The 23447-nt window shown below is 38.1% G+C and overlaps 1 protein-coding gene across 2 annotated transcripts in view; it reads right to left on the minus strand.

The window, feature by feature from the left end:
- MYO1D (myosin ID) overlaps positions 1 to 23447 on the minus strand; it is a 170940-nt gene that overhangs the window by 130835 nt on the left and 16658 nt on the right. For both annotated transcript variants that reach the window (XR_011556871.1, XM_070727987.1), the window contains exons 2-4: positions 5514 to 5722; positions 1846 to 1939; positions 718 to 883 (exon numbers count right to left, since the gene is read on the minus strand). Coding sequence is in view for 1 of the 2 variants with exons in the window: in XM_070727987.1 (XP_070584088.1) it covers positions 718 to 883; positions 1846 to 1939; positions 5514 to 5722 (469 nt within the window). In the remaining variant the exon portion in view is untranslated. The remainder of the gene's footprint in view (positions 1 to 717; positions 884 to 1845; positions 1940 to 5513; positions 5723 to 23447) is intronic.

The raw sequence follows: 23447 nt of genomic DNA on the forward strand, positions 1-23447 counted from the left end.
GGTGGTGGTTATGCTGCAATTGTATCTTCAAGGAGGGGTTGTAAGTAACTTTTTGAATAATTGTTTAACCAGAAATTGTTCCATTGCAATAGGATAGAGAGTTTAATAGAGTTACCCAAGACTGATTTTTATTCAGCAAATCAACAGATATCGGAGGGCAAGACACAGCTAAAGTGGGGTTTTATTATTAATATCTTGAAACAGAAACTGTTGCATGGTTTAAATTTGGGAGGTGAGGGGAATACTTGAAAAGTAATTCCTAAATCATCAAACCTTCAGTGCTTATTCCAAGATTATCATTCCGACAAAGCAGAGTGAGGGAAGGGGAAAAGGGAAGATAAACATTATATAGTGTATGTTCTGTACAGATGTTTAAAGGCAACAAATGCTGCTGCTTTGAAAAATAATTCTGCATATACTCACAAAACAAAAAGCTGGATGGCCCTGTCATCTATTCTATTTTTAACTGAGGTTTCCATCAGACCATGAAACATGTAATAGTAAATTTCCTTACAACCACATGATCATCTATTTAAAACTATGGTCTCTGCTACAATTATATTTACTGAAAGTTTTGCAAGTTAAAGCCAACTTCCTCATACACTTATCCCAAGAACTCACTTCGGTTTTCTATTATAAATCCAGAGGCTTACAATATAATAAATGCTACTAATTTCTGGAAAAAAATCTGTGGAGGAGCATGAAAACCCTAGTTACCTTTTCCAGCAAGTAATTATTGATATGTCCACCTATGGGGTCTCCTTTGAAATCAAAATTGATATCCATATATTTTCCAAAGCGGCTGGAGTTGTCATTACGGTTAGTTTTCGCATTGCCAAAAGCTTCCAGAACACAGTTGGATTTCAGCAGCATGTTCTTCACCCTTTAAAGAACACACATGCCCAAAAACTAATAGTAAAGGAACCTAGGTCAGACATAATGTTTTAATAGGCAAGAAACCTAATGGCCATCTTTGTTAGGCTAAAGGAGGCTGCCTTTCAAAATGTGGCCAGCAGAAAGCCATCCCAAGCAAATAATAGATCCCTAATTCTGAATTTTCATTTATATCAAGCTTCATTCTATGTAGTCACTCCCATCATTTTAGATATTAAAAACTCCTTCTCTCTGTGTGAAGCCAACTATGAATTCCAAAATTATGTTCAATGCCATAGAGACTTCCGAGAATAGATCATCCTGTCAAAACATACTGCTCAAAAAAATAAAGGGAATACTTAAACAACACAATATAACTCCAAGTAAATCAAACTTCTGTGAAATCAAACTGTCCACCTAAGCAGCAATCAATTTTACAGGTTGTCAGCAGAACAGCAGTTCTGTTTTGTACAGAACAAGGTATTCAATGAGAATATTTCATTCATTCAGATCTAGGATGTGTTCTTTGAGTGTTCCCTTTATTTTTTTGAGCAGTGTATATAGATAATATTGTTGAGATTAGGGTCCTGACTAATAGAAGAAATAGCAGAAGAAAGTGAAAGCAGTTGTATCCAGATTGCCTGAAATTCAATCCATTTAAACTTGACACATTAAAATTCTCAGAGGATAATAAGCCAGACAAGGGCAATTACTTTATGGGATGCTAGCATTGTCTTAGCCACCTCTTACACAACAGAAAGTTGCTGTTAAAGGATTTAGTATGTGTGTTGGGTTTTAGAGCCCCATAGTGTACTTTGAACATTTGATACAATGTAGTGTGTGTGTTTAATAGAGCTCTTGAGAAGTTAAATGTTTGCAACCTGTTGTGGCACCTTCACTTCTACTTTTTCCTATGGAGTAATTATATTTTGCATTCATCAGACATTTTCCCCTCCAAAGTGAATGGCTTACCTTTCAACTTCAGCTCTCTGACTCACATTGGTAATGGCAGCTATGTACTGCATAATGTATTTGCTTGCTTCTGTTTTACCTGCTCCACTTTCCCCTGAGGGTACAAATGATAGACAGGCATCAAAACATAATTTCATCTATTTCACTAGCTAAAGAGAACAAAAGCACTTTGGGCTTCTTCTTTTTTAAAAAAAGTATTTCTTTATTTATACATGAACCTACAAATAAAATCATTTGAGCTTCTTGAATTTCTTTATCATTCAAGAAATTAATATTAAGCTCTATGTCTTCATGCTCAGTTTCTAGTTCAAAGGTAGGAAAGCTAGGCAAAACATTGAAACTCTTTATAAAAGTTGGAAAGAAAAGTATACAGTATTGAACTACCCTGTTTCCCTGAAAATAAGTCAGCCCCGAAAATAAGACATGTTTCGTACAATTGCCTAATATAAGGCATCCCCTGAAAATAAGACGTAGCACATCTTTGGGAGCAAAAATTAATATAAGACGCTGTCTTGTTTTCGGGGAAACACGGTAACAAGTATTAGATTTAAAAAACAAAAAAAATAATGTGATCAGGGGAGCATCTGGCAAATACATTTTACAGGTTATATTTACAAAAACGTACAAATTACATCTGATATATAACATTTCTAAGTGTCTGGTGGTTATAAGCTACGATATGGGGAAGGGGCATTAGTCTTTCCTGATACACCTTTTTTCCAAGTAGTGGATATACCATCCCGGAATGGGTTAAATCTATCTATAAATCTATATTCCCTTCCCCTAGGCTTATAAAAAAATTTATGCATGGTATGTCTGTATGTATGATTGGTCTCTTAAATTGGGGTTTCTTTTTAAAATTAACTTAAATATCAGATTTATTTATATTGTTTTATTACTGTTGTTAGCCGCCCCGAGTCTGCGGAGAGGGGCGGCATATAAATTTGATAAATAAATAAATAAATACATACATACATACATACATACATACATACATACATACATACATACATACATTGTATTGGCAGTTCAGTGTTGGCAAATACTTCAAAAGAAAAGGATTTAGGGGTAGTGATTTCTGACAGTCTCAAAATGGGTGAACAGTGCAGTCAGGCGGTAGGGAAAGCAAGTAGGATGCTTGGCTGCATAGCTAGAGGTATAACAAGCAGGAAGAGAGAGATTATGATCCCACTATATAGAATGCTGGTGAGACCACATTTGGAATACTGTGTTCAGTTCTGGAGACCTCACCTACAAAAAGATATTGACAAAATTGAATGGGTCCAAAGACGGGCTACAAGAATGGTGGAAGGTCTTAAGCATAAAACGTATCAGGAAAGACTTAATGAACTCAATCTGTATAGTCTGGAGGACAGAAGGAAAAGGGGGAACATGATCGAAACATTTAAATATATTAAAGGGTTAAATAAGGTCCAGGAGGGAAGTGTTTTTAATAGGAAAGTGAACACAAGAACAAGGGGACACAATCTGAAGTTAGTTGGGGGAAAGATCAAAAGCAACATGAGAAAATATTATTTTACTGAAAGAGTAGTAGATCCTTGGAACAAACTTCCAGCAGATGTGGTAGATAAATCCACAGTAACTGAATTTAAACATGCCTGGGATAAACATATATCCATCCTAAGATAAAATACAGAAAATAGTATAAGGGCAGACTAGATGGACCATGAGGTCTTTTTCTGCCGTCAGACTTCTATGTTTCTATGTTTCTATGTTTCATACATACATACATACATACATAAAATCTGCTCTGTGATTGGATTGAGTTAGTCTGTCAAAGCTGTTCAGGTCCCACCCATATTACTATGCTAGACAGCTTGAAACAAATACGCTAAGTGATGGAGTCTGATGTGTCAAAATATTGTATAAAATTCTTCCAGGTCTCTGCAGTCAACAGCAGGTGCTAACCAAATTGGGTGGGATTGGATACTATATCCAATACTTGGAGAAGAGGCATATCAGGTAAGACCAATGCCCCTTCTCTCTCAAGGTGGATAAAGCATCCAGGAATGGGACATACCAAAGCTGGCTATCTTTCTGGGCAGATACCATTGGTACTGGTAGACTAATCCTTTACAATTTGCTGAAGCACATGCCTTCCAAATGCGGCGTCAGCCGATGCATAGACATCCACCTTATAATGGCGTACAAATGGAGATGCAATAGTCCAAATTGCCTCCTTGCATACTTTTTCAATGGAGGCCATCGTTGTCCATACCACGATGTTGCTGCGCTTCAGGTAGAGTGCACCGTAATGCGTGCACTCTACCTGAAGCTGGGACTGTAATTTGTATGCCTTGTAAAAAGCTGATTTGATTCATCCACCAATAGTCGATGGGGTGACTTTTCGGCCCATGGAAGTAGGTTGGAAGGACAAGAAGAGAAATTCAGATTTTTTAAAATGAAGTGACTCTGTCCTTTTATACACAATATACATCTAGTTTGTGCCATCTCTGTTCCAGATGTTGTACAGGATTTGGGAAGAAGCTGGAAAGGATTACCTCCTCTGCTCAATGAAACAAAGTTTTCACCTTTGGCAGAAAGGTGAGGTCTAACCTCAGGACCACTCTTGTCCTTGTGAAAACTACAAAGATTGGAATGGACCAACAGTGGCGAGTTCTGATATGCTTTGGGCCAAAGTTATGGCTACCAGTTATGGCAGGTCAGATAACAAGAAGTGGCTTCTCGCAGGGGTTCTTATGGAGCTGTCATTAGCTGTCATTTCCATTCCATCTGTCTACAGAGAATTATTAAAACTGCCCAGAATATCATTGGGCTCCAGCTACCTGCCCTGGATGACATCTTCACATCTCGCTGTTCTAGGAAGGTGCACACCATCCTCAAAGACTCTTCTCATCCTGCTTACAATCTCTTTGAATTGTTGCCTTCTGGCAGAAGATATAGAACAACTAGAACTTGGACCACACGTTTCCTGAATAGTTTTTATCCCAGAGCTATACTCGTACTTAACAATGAACTAAAGGGTCACCATCAGTGAACTGTTGGACAATATTACTCGGTTTATCATGTAGATGGTTGAGTGGTTCAGGGTGGGGAATTTGTAGTGGGTGGGACATTTATTCTATTTTTTATTCTATTTTTAAATTTACCTATTCTGATTTTATGTATGGTGGGACTGGTCTCTGGGTGTCATCTGACTTTCGTTGCCAATGACAATTCGTTGTTTTTGACAGTGACAATAAATTTATTAAATTTATTATTTAATAGAGCCGGGGGTGGCACAGCAGGTAGAATGCTGTACTGCAGGCCACCGAAGCTGACTGTAGATATGAAGGTCAGCGGTTCAAATTGTGGGGGCAATACACTGGCTCTGTTAAAAAGTGCTATTGCTAACATGTTGTAAGCCGCCCTGAGTCTAAGGAGAAGGGCGGCATAAAAATTGAATGAATGAATGAATGAATGAATGAATACATACATACATACATACATACATACATACATACATACATACATACATACATACAGTACATACATACATACATAAATAAGTAAATAAATAAGTAAATAAATAAGTAAATAAATAAGTAAATAAATAAATAAAATAAGATGGGAACCTAGCTTTAATCTTCCAACTTTGTTTAAAGTATTGCCATGATGATGAGAGGTAGCAGGTACCTCGGACGCACCTGATATTACAATGCATGTGTCCTTTGATCGCCTCTTCATGGCTTTATATGCCGCATCTGCGATGGCAAAGAGATGTGGTGGCCTTTCATACAACTCACGCCCTTTGTATTGATCAACTGTGTCACGGCCATAGATGTTCAAATTCTTGTAAGGATTTACAGAAACTACTACTTCCCCAATAAACGTGTAGATCCGTCCCTTTTCAAACCTAAATGGTGCAAGACAGAGGTGACAGAAAAATGAGAAAGGGTTAAAATGCAGACAATTAATATCACCTAGCTAACATGGACTTTGTACTTTAATGAGAAGTTCATTTCTTCATACTTTTTCCTCATGAACAAAGAATTTATTAACTGTTAAGTAAGCAATATTTGAAGAGTTACACCTCAAGGGGGAAAAAAGCAAGATTTTAATATTTAACATACAAAACGCCATGTCAAACCTTTAGTTATCTATTGGGAATTAAGTTTTTCTACCAGTATACCATGAATCCAAGTCACTACAGAAAAATAGCACTGTGGGTTATTTATTTATTTGTGTCCTAGCTTTATTAGTTTTACCCAAATATATCCAACAAATCTTCTCCCGCCTTTTTCCTCCACCACAACAATCCTGTGAGGTAGGTTGTGGAAGGGGTGGGTTGCTGCCCAGATAGGGGAGAACGTAGTGGGATAGCAAAATTGAACTCTACCCCAGAGCACCCAATTTTCACTGAAAGATATTGAAAGAAAATGCAAAGCATCCTGCATAAGCCATGCCCACAGTGTGGTAGTAAAAAATTTGGTAGCCCTTCCCTGGGTTGTGGTGAGAGAGAATGACTGGCATACAAATCCAGTTAAATAAATAAAAGGCCCCCATTTGCTTTTTATGGCTAAGGTTGGACTTGAACTCATGGTCTCCCACCTCTAACTTGGTTCCTTAACTATTAGGCCAACCTGGTTCTTTTTAAATTTGGTTCATGATAAAATATTTTGAGACCAGGGAAATATTTTCTCCTCCTGTTTTATTTAGAGGAGCTTCATTTTTACATCACAACAACCTATTAATATTTTTTAACCTCTAGATCAACATGTTTCAACTCTACAGGATTTGATGGCTGATGAAATCTCAGTGCTTTTTGTTCTCAAACATTCGACGCTGTTCTTTATCAATCTCAAAGCAAGATATGGCAAATATTATTTGATAGCTCCTTTGGGCAAAGAAACATAAAATTGAGTACAACCAAATAAAACCCCAACTTTCAATTATTATTTTTAGTGACCATTCAAATTTACCACTGCAAAATGGTGACTCATGACTAACTTGCTTTGGGATGCTGCATCCCTGTTGCAGCATCTCCATGATCATGTGATCAAAATTTGCCCACTTCGCAACTGGCATATATTTGTGACAGCTGCATTGCCCTGGGATCACGTGATCATTATTTGTAAGTTTCCCAGCCCCTTCCAACAAATGCAGTCAATGGAGGAAGCCAGATTCATTTAACATCTACAGTGATTTGCTTAGCAACAGTGGTGAAAAGATGATAAAATGAGATGCAGCTCATTTAATAAGCATCTTGCTTAGTAATGGAAATTTTGGGCTCAAAATTATTATGTTATGTTATTATATTATGACTACAATAGGGATCACAATTTCCTCTGTTAGGAAAGGTGGTTCTTCCTGTTAGGAGAGGGTCCACAACTTGGGTGTCCTCCCCGATCCACAGCTTACATTAGAGAAACATCTTTCAGCTGTGGCGAGGGGGGCGTTTGCCCAGGTTCGCCTGGTGCACCAATTGCGGCCCTATTTGGACCGGGAGTCACTGCTCACAGTCACTCATGCCCTCATCACCTCGAGGCTCGACTACTGTAATGCTCTCTACATGGGGCTACCTTTGAAGAGTGTTCGGAAACTTCAGATCGTGCAGAATGCAGCTGCGAGAGCAATCATGGGCTTCCCTAGGTATGCCCATGTCACACCAACACTCCGCAGTCTGCATTGGTTGCCAATCGGTTTCCGGTCACAATTCAAAAGTGTTGGTTATGACCTATAAAGCCCTTCATGGCATCGGACCAGAATATCTCCGGGACTGCCTTCTGCCACACGAATCCTAGCGACCAGTTAGGTCCCGCAGAGTTGGCCTTCTCCGGGTCCCATCGACTAAACAATGTCATCTGGCGTGACCCAGGGGAAGAGCCTTCTCTGTGATGGCCCCAACCCTCTGGAACTAGCTCCCCCCAGAGATTAGGATTGCCCCCACCCTCCTTGCCTTTCACAAACTTCTTAAAACCCACCTCTGCCGTCAGGCATGGGAGAATTGAGACATCTCCCCTTTGCCTATATAATTTATGCATAGTATGTTGTGTGTATGTCTTGCTTTTTTAAATAAGGGGTTTTTAGAGACTTTTTAATATTAGATTTGTGATACATTGTTTTTATTGTTGTTGTGAGCCGCCTTGAGTCTATGGAGAGGGGCGGCATACAAATCTAATGAATGAATGAATGAATGAATGAATGAATGAATAAATGAATAAATGAATAAATAAATAAATAAATATTAAGTGAGTCGTGCCCAATTTTACAACCTTTTTTTGCAACACTTGTTCAGCAAATCACTGGAGTTGTTAACTGAATCACACACTTATTTAAAGAATTAAATTTCTCTCATTGACTTTGCTTGTCAGCAGCCAGCTATGAAGGTCACAAATGGCAGTCACAAATGGTTTTACAGAAACTGAAACCATCGTAAGTACAGGTAGTCCTTGACTTATGACCACAATTGAGTCAAACATTTCTATTGCTAAGTGAAACAGTTGTTAAGAGAATTTTCCACCATTTTATAAGGTATTTTAGCCAGCTATTCTCTTCTCCATTCCTTTTCAATTTTCTTTCTTTTTTTAATTTTCTCCCTTTGTCAAATGTTTCTCTTAAAACTAATTCCCCGTGTCATTTTAGATTTCTGCCTGTCTTGTTAAAACAGAAATGGTCAATTAAGCCTCCTTCTGATTTAATAGAATGCAATTTTATCACACATTCAGTATCGAAAGAGTTTCTATCAAAAACCAAAAGCAATATTTTGCATGTACCCAAAATGTTTTGTATTACATATTGCTTTACAATTTGGAACTCTGCTGAATTTTTCTACCATAGAGGCATACCACTTTTACTGATGTCCTGAAACATACATTTATACTTGAATTTTTAATACATTTTTCAATTCAGTGTTGAGGGCAGCCAATTTCCCTGAGTAGGAAATGCCATTGTGTGCACATTTGGTGTCCCTCCTTTCCTGTACAGGACAAAACAGCAAGGACAGTGAAAGGACAGATTATTTTATTATACAATATTTTGAACTGAGGCGAATTCTTCTATAAAGGAAGTTTGGAAAGGAAACATATTTAATTCAAAGGTTGCCAACAGATCCAAATTTTACTGGTCCAATTGTAAACCATCCTCCTTGCCTGTAACATAGTGTGTATGTACATACACACGTACACACAATTGTTAAAGTAGTATATTCTATGGTGGCATAGAAATATTGGAGAGGAAAAGAAACATGATGACAGCACTGACAGGTATAGGAAGGATGATCACAAAAGAAAAATGATTTTATGTTGGCAATTTTATTTAAAAACCTGAATATTTTCCCCTTTAATTTAAACTAGAATTAAATATTTAAAAATCATCTATGGACATGATTTTTTCAATCAGATTTTTCATTTATTTTCAATATTTCCATTCCATGATACTGATAATGTATATATGGATGTATATTGCAAAGTAGTCAGCTACTAGAGAATGCATTTCAATTCACAAGACTTAAAAAAAGATGTTGCAATTTTAATGTACTACAGAGCAAAAATATTGGATAGAAAGAAGCAAAAGTTAAATCATAAACAGGGGAACAAACACTTGCTTTTTTATCTACTTGCATCAGAAGATATCCTAAGCCATTCCTCCCCCATATTGTAGAGTGAAAATAAGTTTGGAATGTCTGTTTTAGCCATATATGTTAGGAAAGAATAGCAAAGCAAAAAAAGGCAATGGGGGATAGAATGACTTTCTCGAAAACACAATAAATCAACAAAAGCTATTTCCACTGCTATCTGTCTGGCTGAATTTTAGCTGACTTTCTCTAAATAGACAGCTTCTATTTATCAGGTCATATGGACAAAAGGAAAACAAGGCAACAGTCAGAACCAATTTTCTGTATAATAAAAGGTACAGTACATATGTTTGGTGAATTCAACATGAAGGTTGAGTTACATATCTAAATATATGTGCTTGGAATTCATTTTAGTAATAGATTATATTATTCTGTCAGATAACCTTGGCTGAGAATAAAAGCTTGCAAGGGTTCTAAAGTCACGTAATTCTGACTGAATTTTGGTTAAAATGTCATTTTTCTAAAACGATTATTTAAAAATCTTCCACAGAACATCCATGAATGTGGAAAATCCTAATATTATTTCAAAAGTATTTTGAATCCTGATGTTTAAATTGTATCCACTAATTTTTGTTCAGACTGTGATGCTATTTGTTGCTGATGTAGATCTGAGGACAAAATAAGCATCTGGGTTTGTGGCAGGATCTGGTTCCTATGTTGGCATCATTGTGTTGTTGGTTCTTCTTTCTTTTAAAAATCTGCTTCAGAGTGGATTGTCTAATTTAAGTGTGGGCTTGCTACCCAATCCCTAAAGGGAAAGATCTCCACCACATCCCAATTTAATTTCTACTTCAGTTTAGCCACTCCATACATTTGCTAAAGTGAGCCACAGCTCACAAAAGGTTTTTTCTTTTAATAACATTTGTTAGAAAGATCTGTTTCTACTGATTTTGGAAACCATAAATTAATTTAGCTTTTCTCCTGTTATGCCACAGTTCTTCATTATCTTAGGAGTTCAGAAATTCAAGACGCCAAATCATTTAGATATCTTATGTATTCTAGAAATATTGCCTTTTTTAAAGCTCTGAATATAATTCATATTTATTGGGCATCAGTTCTTTAGAAATGTCAGCTATTCCATAATCCCTAATTGGCTACAGGAGTGCAATTAACTCCTGTTTAAGCAAAACCGATTTAATGTAAGAGGTTCACAATTTAGTAAAATTCATGGTTTTGTCTTTGACTTGAATTCTGTGTATATTTAATGGCATGTGAATGATGTCTGATTTGATCTGCTAGGCAGGATTAATCCTAGTTAGTTCCTGGATTTCAGAACAATGAGCTACACTGGAAACTCAAAAAAAAAAAATTTCACAGAAGAAATTAGCAAGGATGCAGCAATCAAATGTCACCGCTAACTTGAGTGTCTTTACTACCACCAATGAATTCCAGGTGATAGCATTTGGCAGCAGGTGGATGATTAAAAACAAACAAAACTAAAGAGAGTCATAGAATTAAAATTGGAGAATATCCAGGAATACTAAGACTGTAGCCTGGATAGGAAGATCAAATAAACATCCTGGAAAGTGTGTAACAAACAAGACATACCAAGAAATTATTAGATTATAGCCAAATCTCCAGAAACCAAGCTTAACTTGAAAGAAATTTTATACTTATTTTAAAAACCAATACACTCCGTGAGACTTACTTCTAAATAAGCCTGCATAGTACCATCTGCTATTGTTACTTCTATGAGAAAATGTGTCTTATTCTCATTTTCATAGTCCAGTTTTCTACCTCCTTTGGAAACTGGTAGCACAATCATATTGGCAGATAGCCCTCTACTAATGACCACAATTGAGCCCAAAATTTCTGTTGCTAAATGAGACAGCTGTTAAGTGAATTTTGCCCCATTTTATGAAACCATTTTTAGCCACAGTTGCTAAGTGAGGAATATGGCTGTTCAGTGAATCTGGCTTCCCCATTGACTTTGCTTGTTAGAAGGGACGTTGTTTTTACCCAATATAGAGTCCAGGAATGTGTTAAAACTGACTGCTCTGATTGGACTGAGTCTGTCAAAAGCTATTCACGCCCTGCCCTTGTCACTATACTTGACAGCTTGAAACGAAGACAGACTCCAGTTGTGCCAAATTCCATTAATAGTTTGAATAGCTTTTGACAGACTCAATCCAATCAGAGAGCAGACAAATTTAACCCATTCCTGGATGTTATATCCACCATGAGGGAGAAGATCACAAAAAAAGGATCCCATGAGCCAGTGACACTGCAACCGTCATAAATTGAGACAGTTACCAAGTATCTGAATTCTGATCACATGACCATGGAATTGCTGCATTATAAGGGTGAAAAACGTTCATACGCCACTTTTTTCAGTGATCTTATAATTTTGAAATTTTACATGAACTGTTGTAAGTCAAGGATTACTTGTATCACTTTTTTTTAGTGCTGTTAATAGTACACTATTATTTCTCTCATTTACATCAGGAATAATAAAGAAATTACAAATAGTGTACTACAAGCTTATCAATATCGTTCAAAGAGCAAAGGTGCTTTAATCTCTGTATTTAGCTCCCTATGGATCCTATCTTGGACTATGCTATCTTGAACTATGCAACTCCGTGTGCTGCACAACTGCTTTCCAACAAAAGCAATCTGACCTCTTATGTACCATGAAGTATTACAATAGTTGTTGAGATTTTTTTTTTAAAAAGGCTTTTTACAAGGAAGTCATTTTTATCCATGTCGATAAATTTCAATATATCTTTGACTTACAACCATTCATTCAGTGATCATTCCAAATTAGCACTGAAAAAAAGTGATTTATGACTGTTCAGCATCCCCATGGTTACGTGATCAAAATTCAGCTGTTGACAACTGGTTCATATTTATGTCCGTTGCTTTGTCCAAGGTCATGTGATTACCCTTTTCAATCTTCTGCCAAGCCAAGTCCAGACTCACTTAACAATTGTAATAATTGCACTAATTCACTTAACAACTATGGCAAGACAGGCTGTAACACAAGGCATTTCACACTTGCCTTGTTTAACAACAGAAATTTTGGGGTTGATTGTGGTAGCTGAGGACTACCGGTGTTGAGAAAGAAATACATAGTCAAAACAATGCAATGTTTGGACTTAACAGTATAGTCAATGCAAAAGTATTTATGATTTTTATCAGGTATTTATGGAGAATCTAGCATTACTGAATCATTATGTATTTTTCAGATCATTTATCTTCTTGAATATAAACTTCTCGCCAACTTAAGACACTGCTGTTGTTTTTTTGGTGTGATACTCTGCTATTTATTTATTTATTCATTTATTCATTCATTCATTCATTTATTATATACACAACTGACAAAACAATCTTTAACCTTTAAAAAATTAAAATTAAGAATGAGAAAGGAGACAACTCCAAACAACATTAAAAAATAAAGAAAAGAAAAAAGATAATTTATTTTATATTTTACATGCATCAATACTCATCAGTCCACTAAGGAACTCATTATTGTATGAACAGTATAAAATATTACTATTAAATAATACAAAATCTGCAATAGTTACCCTCTATATTTATTACAGCCATATTCCAAAGTTTTTGTTTAATTTACATTGAATTTACATGGAAACCTGCCTCAAACAGAGACTTTTCTTTTCTAGTTGTCAAAGCATAGCAATAAAAAAGCATATTAAAACTTACAAAGTGGCGCTCAAGGCGGCAAGATGCGCGTATCATTCCGCCTTGATTGCATCAGCGAAATCCCGCCTGGCCGCTCTGTTTAGGGTGACCCGCTCCCTTCTTAATCAGGGGGGAGTTGGGGAGCCCTTGCAGAGTAGTGCCGAGGACTTTAACATGTTTTTCGCTGATTAAATCCCTTGGATCTGGGCGGACCCCGACTCCAATTGGATAACAGAGCTGACTGACAATGAGTCAGTCGAGGTGACAGGGGCCAGTACTTGTCCATGTGTCTGGGAAGAGTTTGATCTGGTGACACCTGATGAAGTGGACAAGACCATTGGAGCTGTCAGTTCCGCCACCTACTTACTGGATCCGTGTCCCTCCTGGCTGGTTTCGGCCAGCAGGGAGGTGACACGGAGCTGGGTCCAGGAGATTGTCAACGCTTCTCTGAGGAGGGGGTGCTTTCCAAATCCCTACAAGGAGGCACTTGTGTGCCCCCTCCTCAAGAAGCCTTCCCTGGACCCAGCCATTCTCAATAACTATCATCCAGTCTCCAACCTTCCCTTTATGGGGAAGGTTGTTGAGAAGGTGGTGGCGCTCCAGCTCCAGCGGTCCTTGGAAGAAGCTGATTATCTAGGCCCTCAGCAGTCAGGATTCAGGCCAGGCTACAGCACGGAAACTGCTTTGGTCGCGTTGATGGATGATCTCTGGTGGGCCCGGGACAGGGGTTTATCCTCTTTCCTGGTGCTTCTCAACCTCTCAGTGGCTTTCAATACCATTGACTATGGTATCCTTCTGCGCCGGCTGGAGGGGTTGGGAGTGGGAAGCACTGTTTTACGCTGGTTCTCCTCCTACCTTCCCCTTGTGGGGTGCCTCAGAGGTCGGTCCTCTCCCCCCTGCTATTTAATATCTACATGAAACTGCTGGGTGAGATCATCCAAGGGCATGGGGTGAGGTATCACAGATGATACCCAGTTGTACATCTCCACCCCATGTCCAGTCAACGAAGCAGTGGATGTGATGTGCCGGTGCCTGGAGGCTGTTGGGTTCTGGATGGGTGTCAACAGACTCAAACTCAACCCTGATAAGACGGAGTGGCTGTGGGTTTTGTCTCCCAGGGACAATTCCATCTGTCCATCCATCACCTTAGGGGGGGGGGACATTGACATCAGAGAGGGTCCGCAACTTGGGCGTCCTCCTCGATCCACAGCTCACATTAGAGAAACATCTTTCAGCTGTGGCGAGGGGGCCATTTGCCTTCTGCTGCATGAATCCCAGCGACCAGTTAGGTCCCATAAAGTTGGCCTTCTCCGGGTTCTGTCAACTAAACAATGTTGTCTGGTGGGACCCAGGGGAAGATCCTTCTCTGTGGCGGCCCTGACCCTCTGGAACCAGCTCCCTCCAGAGATCAGAATTGCCCCCACCCTCCTTGCCTTTCGTAAGCTTCTTAAAACCCACCTCTGTCGTCAGGCATGGTGGAATTGAGATATTCCTTCCCCCCAGGCCTATACAATTTATGCATGGTATGTTTGTGTGTATGTTTGGTTTTTTAATAAGGGTTTTTTAACTATTTGCAATATTACATTTGTTATATGCTGTTTTGATTATTGTTGTTAGCCGCCCCGAGTCTACGGAGAGGGGCGGCATACAAATCTAATAAATAAATAAATAAATAAATTCTTGCTTAAAGGTTCTTCAGTTCCCTTCTTGCTGTTAATAGGCCACAAGCTATTAGCAACCATGGGCTTAGAAGCTTCATTGTTTTCTCATAAAGAAATATTTTACATTTGTTTTGCTCTATGTTGCTTTGTGAATACAGAGAACTTCTAAATACAGTAGAGTACTGTTTCTGAATTTCAGCATTTGAACTTCAAAGGAAAACTGGTAGATCTAGCTAAACTGTACAACACCACTGAATCAATCATATATCTAATTTTCGAATGCTAGCCAATTATTTTATATACAAAATGGGAAAACAAAGATGTTTCTTTCAAGAGGAATGTGTCTACATTTTTTTAATAGACCAAATTTAGGCCCACTTCCTTTAATCCAAAAGTATATATGAATTCAGATACCTATATGATGCATTAAAAAGTCATTAACAAACCATGCATACAATACAAGGCTATACAAAAACAGTAACTTTAGCAAGGAAATACATTATATAAATAAATACTTTATGTTTCATTCTAAAAAATAATATATCCAAGTGGGGTCAATTTTTCAAAGCACTATGTGTAATTGTGAAAGTAAGGCCTTAACAGCATGTTTCCAAACATACAGAGGGAGATTATGATCCCGCTATATAGAGTGCTGGTGAGACCACATTTGGAATACTGTGTTCAGTTCTGGAGACCTCACCTGCAAAAAGATATTGAACAAAATTGAACTGGTCCAAAGACGGGCTACAAGAATGGTGGAAGGTCTTAAGCATAAAACTTATGAGAAAAGACTTAATGAACTCAATCTGTATAGTCTGGAGGACAGAAGGAAAAGGGGGGACATGATCGAAACATTTAAATATGTTAAAGGGTTAAATAAGGTCCAGGAGCGAAGTGTTTTTAATAGGAAAGTGAACACAAGAACAAGGGGACACAATCTGAAGTTAGTTGGGAGAAAGATCAAAAGCAACATGAGAAAATATTATTTTACTGAAAGAGTAGTAGATCCTTGGAACAAACTTCCAGCAGACGTGGTAGATAAATCCACAGTCACTTAAAATTCCTTTCAGTAGTATCTGCACAATGTACAAATATACTCAGTTATTAACTGGAGGAACTAATGCTTTTCTGGAATTCACTCCTGAAGTTCTTTTCCATAATTCTTCTGGACATGAGAGGCAATATGAAACAACTGCTCTCTGCTCATATGTGACCCTACAAGTGAAGACTTGAGTTCTGGTTGCCTCACATGGGAAAAGCAACAATAACAAAAAAGACAGCACAAAAATGATGCAATTCCAACAGGAAAACAAATGAGGGTGACACATTATCTGACAAGTCCTAACAAGCTACAACTTCTTATCAACAAGTAGTAAGTAATGTGACATTTATTTTAAGATTCTGTGAAATAACATCTAAAAGTGATTCAAAAGCAGGTAAAACAATTATTTAACGCACATTCTTCTACGGTATTAGCTTCTCCACTGCACAGAATTCATTAGCAGGCAGACAGCTAGTTTACACTTATGATAGCATCCAAAGATCTAATAATGATAAAATATGTCTCCACACATTTAAGCACTGCCTGAATCTGAACCTAAACACTGTGGATGCAAACCAAGAGTAGACAACTCACATGGATTCTCCTACAGTCCATTTGCCACCATAAACTGCCCTGAGATGGCGTCAACAACATTGAAGCAGCAAAATAGTCAAATTTCACACAGATATATATGGAATGCAATTACGGGCAAGAATAGAAGCAGGAGGGCTGTGGGAGACAAATTGCCATAATTAATTTTGATAACCACATTTTTTTCAGTCCGCACTATTCTTTCAGAGCTTCTGTGCCTATTTTCGCTCAATCCTTCAAAACATGAGTTAAAAATATTTCAGTGTTTTCTAGTAATGTTACCATGTCACTTAGCAGCCTATTGCTAACTTCTAGAAAATTATAAGGCTAAACCTCCAAATGTTCCTGAGGTAAACCATGCAAAAAATAATTTTTGTCCTGTAATCTACAACTCCTACACTGCAAAAACATATGGACTATACAATTTGACCAGGGTAAAGCAATAGACAAAATTTACATAGACTTCTACAAAGCCTCAGTGGTACATGACAAGCTACTGTTAAAACCAAACTCTTATGGCATTTCCAGATCTCAGCATAAGTGGAGGATAGCTGCATTCCTATCAAATAACAACAAGTTGTTAAAATAGGGAACATCTTATCAAACCCTACACCAGTTTATTTATTTATTTATTTATTTGATTTGTATGCCGCCCAATTTATGTGCTGTAACCGGGCCTGAAACCAGACCGCAAAGGGTCTAGATCAGTGATGGCGAAACTATGGCATGGGTGCCAGAGGTGGCACACAGAGCCGTATCTGCTGGCACACGAGCTGCTACCCTAGCTCAGCTCCAATGTGCATGTGTGTGCCGGCCAGCTGAATTTTGGTTCACACAGAGGCTTTGGGAGGGTTTATTTGGCTTGCAGAGAGCTTCCAAGGGAATAGGAGAGGGCGTTTTTACCCTCCCCCAGCCCCAGGGAAGCCTTTGGAGCCTGAGGAAGGCAAAACACAAGCCTACTGGGCCCACCAGAAGTTGGGAAACAGGCCATTTCCAGCCTCCAGAGGGCCTCCAGTTGTTTTCGTCCTCCCCAAGCATTGAATTATGGGTGTGGGCACTTGCACATGCACGATATAGCATACGCCCATGCTGTTTTGGCACCCGAGGAAAAAAAGGTTTGCCATTACTAGCACCATCCAAGGACTGCCGCAGTTGGAGCATCACCACCTTCTCAAAAACCTTACCCAAGAAAGGCATGTTGGAGTCTGGCCTAAACTTCTTCAACTCAGCTGGATCCAGGGATGGCTTCTTGAAGAGGCGTCTCACAACTGCTTCTTTCAGCGGTTGCGGAAAGGACCCCTTGCTCAAGGAAGCATTAATCAATACTTGTGGTCATAAGTTAAGTTCTACCCATAACAAAAAGAAATGAAACATCTGTCTTTTAACAGATTTAAGATAGTAAAAATTAAGATTCCTAAAACATTTTAAATATGTAGTCATTTGTTTTGTCTATGTAACATTTTATTGTCTGTAAACAAATACTTGTTTCCTTTGCCCAGAAAATAAGTATTTAATGTTTTTGATTAGAGGACAACTCACCAACTGCATGCAAGATTTGCTTCTGAAATGTAAATTGTATTAAGAATATGGAGACTAACCAGCATATTATAGACAATACTGTACTGATAAATCCTGTTGCAGAAACAAAGTGTGATAACAGTTTCTTTTCCCACCCACTTTGCCTTAGTCATAAACATTCCAAAGACTTGAGTACTGTAGTTGTAAAACTAAATTTCTTAGAGTTGGCATGCCATCCTCCCTCAGAATTGAAACTGCCTAGGCCACTTTTAACTAAGGAAAACGTTTATGCCCCAGGCAGGTATATGATCCTGTAGATCGAACATTGCTCTCTCCTCCCTTTTGCACACTCTGGGTTATTACCATTCAGTTGTATTATAATACTCCAAACAATGTATTAATCTGAATAGTTATTAACATAATTTTCAAGAACAAAAGAAATAGTGTGTTTTAAGGCTGTGAAAATCTTTCGAAACACAACTGCGTACATATAAAGCACTTCTTTTCAAATGATCTCCCAAATGCATGGCAGCTCCTGTTTAAAATGGGTATACACAAGTAACCAAACAGAGTGTCAACTGGGAACAGTTTTCACAGAGGTTATGTGACCCTAGAAACATAGTTGAGAATACAGACACACACACACACACACCATGGGCCATGTTTGAGTAATATAAATATAAATTGGACAATACATTGGTCTTTGATTGGGGAACTAAAAGAAAGTTAACTTAGAATTGTCAAACAGGTTCATATCGTATATCAAAGCATGAAATAGCAAACATTGGCTGTTTGTCTAAGAAAAGCACATCTGAAGTGCTATAGCAGATTATTAGGTATTTCCTCCTTCACAGTTGGCACCGAAAATCCATTATCATGAAAAGCAAGACTTGGAAGGAACAAGTCATCTTTGTAGTTTTCTCAAGAAAGCACACAGCTTTCTCAAGAAAGCAAACAGCCAACCACAACAGTACAATCTTGGAATTCTCCACCTACCAATTACAGTGACTTTTGGAAATTTAAATAGTTTCTGGTTTCATCTAATCGCTTATCTACCAGCTCTAAGATAACACATTTACCTTTGTTGTTATGTCCTAACACAAAGCTTCCATCTTGGAGTCATCACTCAGACAGGTTTAGCCAGATCAAAATAATTTGATAGGAAAGTGCTGTTTTCCAGAAAATGGTGGGGTGGGGGAATCTACTGTATTTTTCAGAGTATAAGACACATTGGAGTATAAGATGCACCAAATGTTTAGAGGTGGAAAACGAGGAAAAAATGATGTAGTAACATATTATTTAATAAAATATCAGTGTAGCCAAATAAATTTTACAACCATGTATACATTTTACAACCATGTACACTATTTACAAATTTCAGACGTGACGTCTTTAAGACTTGTGGGCTTCAACTCCCAGAATCCCTCCTCCAGTCAAGCTAGATGGGGCAATTAGAAGGCAAAAACACCCCAATTTTTGCAAAAAAGGGGACCATATTTTGCCTGTTTTTTCACAATAATGGGGGGATTTTTGCCTTCTTCCAGTTCCCACGAGTACTCTGCAGGCTCCCTAGATCCTTTGCCCATCCCATTTTTGTGAAACAGGGCCATTTTTGTCATCCCCCAGCACCCAGGAGCTCTCTGCAGGCTTCCCAGACACTCTGTCAAAAATGAGATGCGAGGGCGTGGCTTCAGGACAGCAAAAATGACTGTATTAGGTGTAATAGACGCACCGACAATTCCACCCCCTTTTGGGGAGTGAGAACTGCATCTTATATGCTGAAAAATATGGTATGCAAATATTCTAGGTTGCATGAGGAAGTCATCTCAGGAGGATCAATCATTTTCTGGCTAATTATAGGGCTATGTGCTCCCATTGGTCCAAAGCATCTTCCTCTCCATGGAAATTTTGATTTGGCCCCTGAAGAGATCAGAACCATCCCCAGAAAAATGCTGTTGAGGTTCATTTCCCATCGCTACTATCCCAAAATGAACCATTAGAATGTCTCTTAAACTCTCAAATATTTGGGGTGGGGGGAGGACTTAAGTTTAGGCATAAAAAAAGAATCTACTGGCCATTGTTCATCAAGCAAAAGAAAACAAGCTTCTTCCATCCTACCAGTTGAGCCTTAGCACCATAGTTGGGAATTATTTTCAAGAGAGAGGAATGGATAATGGATGGCCCTTAAGAAAAACCTTGAAACAACTGAGTTGCAATGAGTACACCATCAATTGCTCAGTACAGTATTTTCAAAAGTGTTACAAATTTAAACACTGTATAGTTAATCCCTCAATACAGGTTTGCCTTTCAAATTCTTATCTTCCTATCACTCTAAATGGACTGGGTTTTTTAATAAATAAATAAAACAAAGATTTACCAAATATGTTGCAAGGTGAAAAGTTCAAAAAAGGCCTAGTATTATTTGTTCTATGAAATGTCAAATACGATATTTGTACAGAACAGAGGACAACCTTGGCAGAGAAGGGCCAAGCCAATTACCAAGTCATATGCAGGTGACTCAGGCAGACACCTCCTAATTCCATGAATGCTTGTAAAGCACAGTCAGACTTTCAAGAGTCTATGCCTGTAGCCAATATTTTTAAAAGTGGTTTTAGTCTTATTGTGGAATAGGTGTCTTTGTTTGGTCTACATAGTGGGTCACACAATACTTGAACAATCAACTTATCTACTCAATATGTGATAGTTCTTCAGTCCTTATCTCTGCTCTTTGCAACTCAGCGGACTTCATCTGAATTGTTTACCAATAACTGCTTCTTTAACATTCTTGTGTTGTTCTTTTTTTCCTAAGCATTTTTCATGCTGCTCTTATTTTCACATTAAATAGCCAAAACACCAGATTTTAGTTTCACTGTTAGTATTTTCAGTGTGCAAGGTGATTCAAGTTCATCTAGTATTTTTGACCTTAAGAAGATAGATTGTTACTACTTCTTTCCTATCTAACTGAATTGATTTGAAACCATCTGTTCATGTTGTTAGTTTTTCAAGCAAAGCAGCTTTTGTGCTTTTCAACACAACATTCTTCAACCCTTCCTTGCTTTCAATCATCAAAATAATATCATCATCTGAGGTTGTTATTATTTCTTCTGTCAACTTTATTTCCAATTTTTATTTCTTCTAGTCCATTGTTTCTCATGATAATAAGTTAAAGCAAGATGACAGTGTATAATCTTATCACATTCCTTCACTATTTGTTTGTTACAAACTGTATTCTAACATGTTCACTCTTAAGGTGTTCCTTTGTGGTCATTTTATTATTCAATAGGCACATAAAATAATGTGGTAACCAATTCACTTGGGTTACACCCAGGTTTCAAGAGCTATTGCCAATTTGTTTGAGCTATACAGTTAAAAGCCTTTGTTTAGATCAAAAATAATTATTTTGGAACTCTCTTATATATTTTTTTAATATGCACTGGATGCTAAAGTGAACTCTCAGAGTCCCCTTCCCTCTCAAATCCAATTTGCACATCCGGCAATTCTCACTCTAAGTATTGTTGACGTCTGGATTGCAAAGTCTTAAATATTATCATATTAGCATGTGAAATAAATGCAACTGTTTGAAATTGTTTATAAAAAACTTGGCACTGCTTTTCTTTTTATGTTGAAGTATGAGCTGATCTATTCCACTCCCTTGGCCACTGCCCTGTGTCCATAGTCTGCATACAAACAATATTATAGCTGGTGTGGCTCTGAGAGGTATCTGAGAGGCTGTCATATAGAAGAAAATCAAGTTCTCTTTTTCAGAGTCCAGGATAAACTAAAAATAGCCATAAAATAGGACCTACCTTAATCTTTAAGATCTGAATGCTTCTTTTTTTTTAACAGAAAGCTATCATGGCATTGCCTTCTCCTAATACCACAGGGATAAACTCACATTGCTATATTTTCTGTCCAGGTGGAAAGACACATTCAAGTAATCAAACCAACACCATTCTTTTCTAATACATTAATCTGAGATGGAGTACGGTACAGCTTTTGTAATAGAATAGCGAGCAAGATATAGGAAGGAACCATATGTTCTCAGTGAATGCTACCTGAGACCACATTTGGAATACTGTGTTCAGTTCTGGAGACTTCACTTACAAAAAAATATTGACAAAATTGGGCTACAAGAATGGTGGAAGCTCTTAAGCATAAAACGTATGAAGAAAGACTTAATGAACTCAATCTGTATAGTCTGGAGGACAGAAGGAAAAGAGGGGACGTGATCGAAACATTTAAATATGTTAAAGGGTTAAATAAGGTTCAGGGGGAAAGTGTTTTTAATAGGAAAGTGAACACAAGAACAAGGGGACACAATCTGAAGTTAGTTGGGGGAAAGTTCAGAAGCAACGTGAGAAAATATTATTTTACTGAAAGAGTAGTAGATCCTTGGGAGAAACTTCCAGCAGACGTGGTTGGTAAATCCACAGTAACTGAATTTAAACATGCCTGGGATAAACCTATATCCATCCTAAGATAAAATACAGGAAATAGTATAAGGGCAGACTAGATGCACCATGAGGTCTTTTTCTGCCGTCAGACTTCTATGTTTCTACCTACAAGCATCACAGGAAAGTTGGTATGGAGATAAATTCATTGTTGTTGTTGTTGCTGCTGCTGCTGAATTAAGAATAATATAGCCTAATCCCATGGAGGTGAACCTATGGCATGTGTGCCACAAGTGGCACGCGGAGCCATATTTGTGAGCATGCAAGCTCAGGTACAGCATGTGCCAGCTGATTTTTGGGCCTTCTGGGCCTACTGGGAATCGGGAAACAGCATGCTTTCAGCCTCCGAGGGTGGGAAGACTGTTTTCGCCCTCCCCAAGCTCCTAAAATGTCTCTGTAGCCTGGAGAGAGCAAAAAAACAGAAAATCTGGTTGAACCGGAAGTCAGCAAACAGAATGTTTCCAGCCTCTGGAGAGATGGGGGAGGTTGTTTTTGGCCTCCCCAGACTACTAGAAAGGCTCTGGAGCTTGGGGAGATTTTTAAAAAGGCCCTTCCGGTTCAACTGGAACTTGGCAAATGATCCATTTAATAGAATAGAATAGAATTTTTATTGGCCAAGTGTGATTGGACACACAAGGAATTTGTCTTGGTGCATATGCTCTCAGCGTACATAAAATAAAATATACATTTGTCAAGAATCAGGTGGTACAACACTTAATGATTGTCATAGGGATCAAATAAGCAATGAAGAAGCAATATTAATAAAAATCTTAGGATATAAGCAACAAGTTACAGTCAACATGGGAGGAAATGGGTGATAGGAATAATGAGAAAAACTAGTAGAATAGAAGTGCAGATTTAGTAGAAAGTCTGACAGTGTTGAGGGAATTATTTGTTTAGTAGAGTGATGGCGTTCGGAAAAAAACTGTTCTTGTGTCTAGTTGTCTTGGTGTGCAGTGCTCTGTAGCGACGTTTTGAGGGTAGGAGTTGAAACAATTTGTGTCCAGGATGTGAGGGGTCAGTAAATATTTTCCCCACCCTCTTTTTGACTCGTGCAGTATACAGGTCCTCAATGGAAGGCAGGTTGACAGCAATTGTTTTTT

Source organism: Erythrolamprus reginae, chromosome Z (genome assembly GCF_031021105.1).
Source record: "Erythrolamprus reginae isolate rEryReg1 chromosome Z, rEryReg1.hap1, whole genome shotgun sequence".
NCBI classification, from domain to species: Eukaryota; Metazoa; Chordata; class Lepidosauria; order Squamata; family Dipsadidae; genus Erythrolamprus; species Erythrolamprus reginae.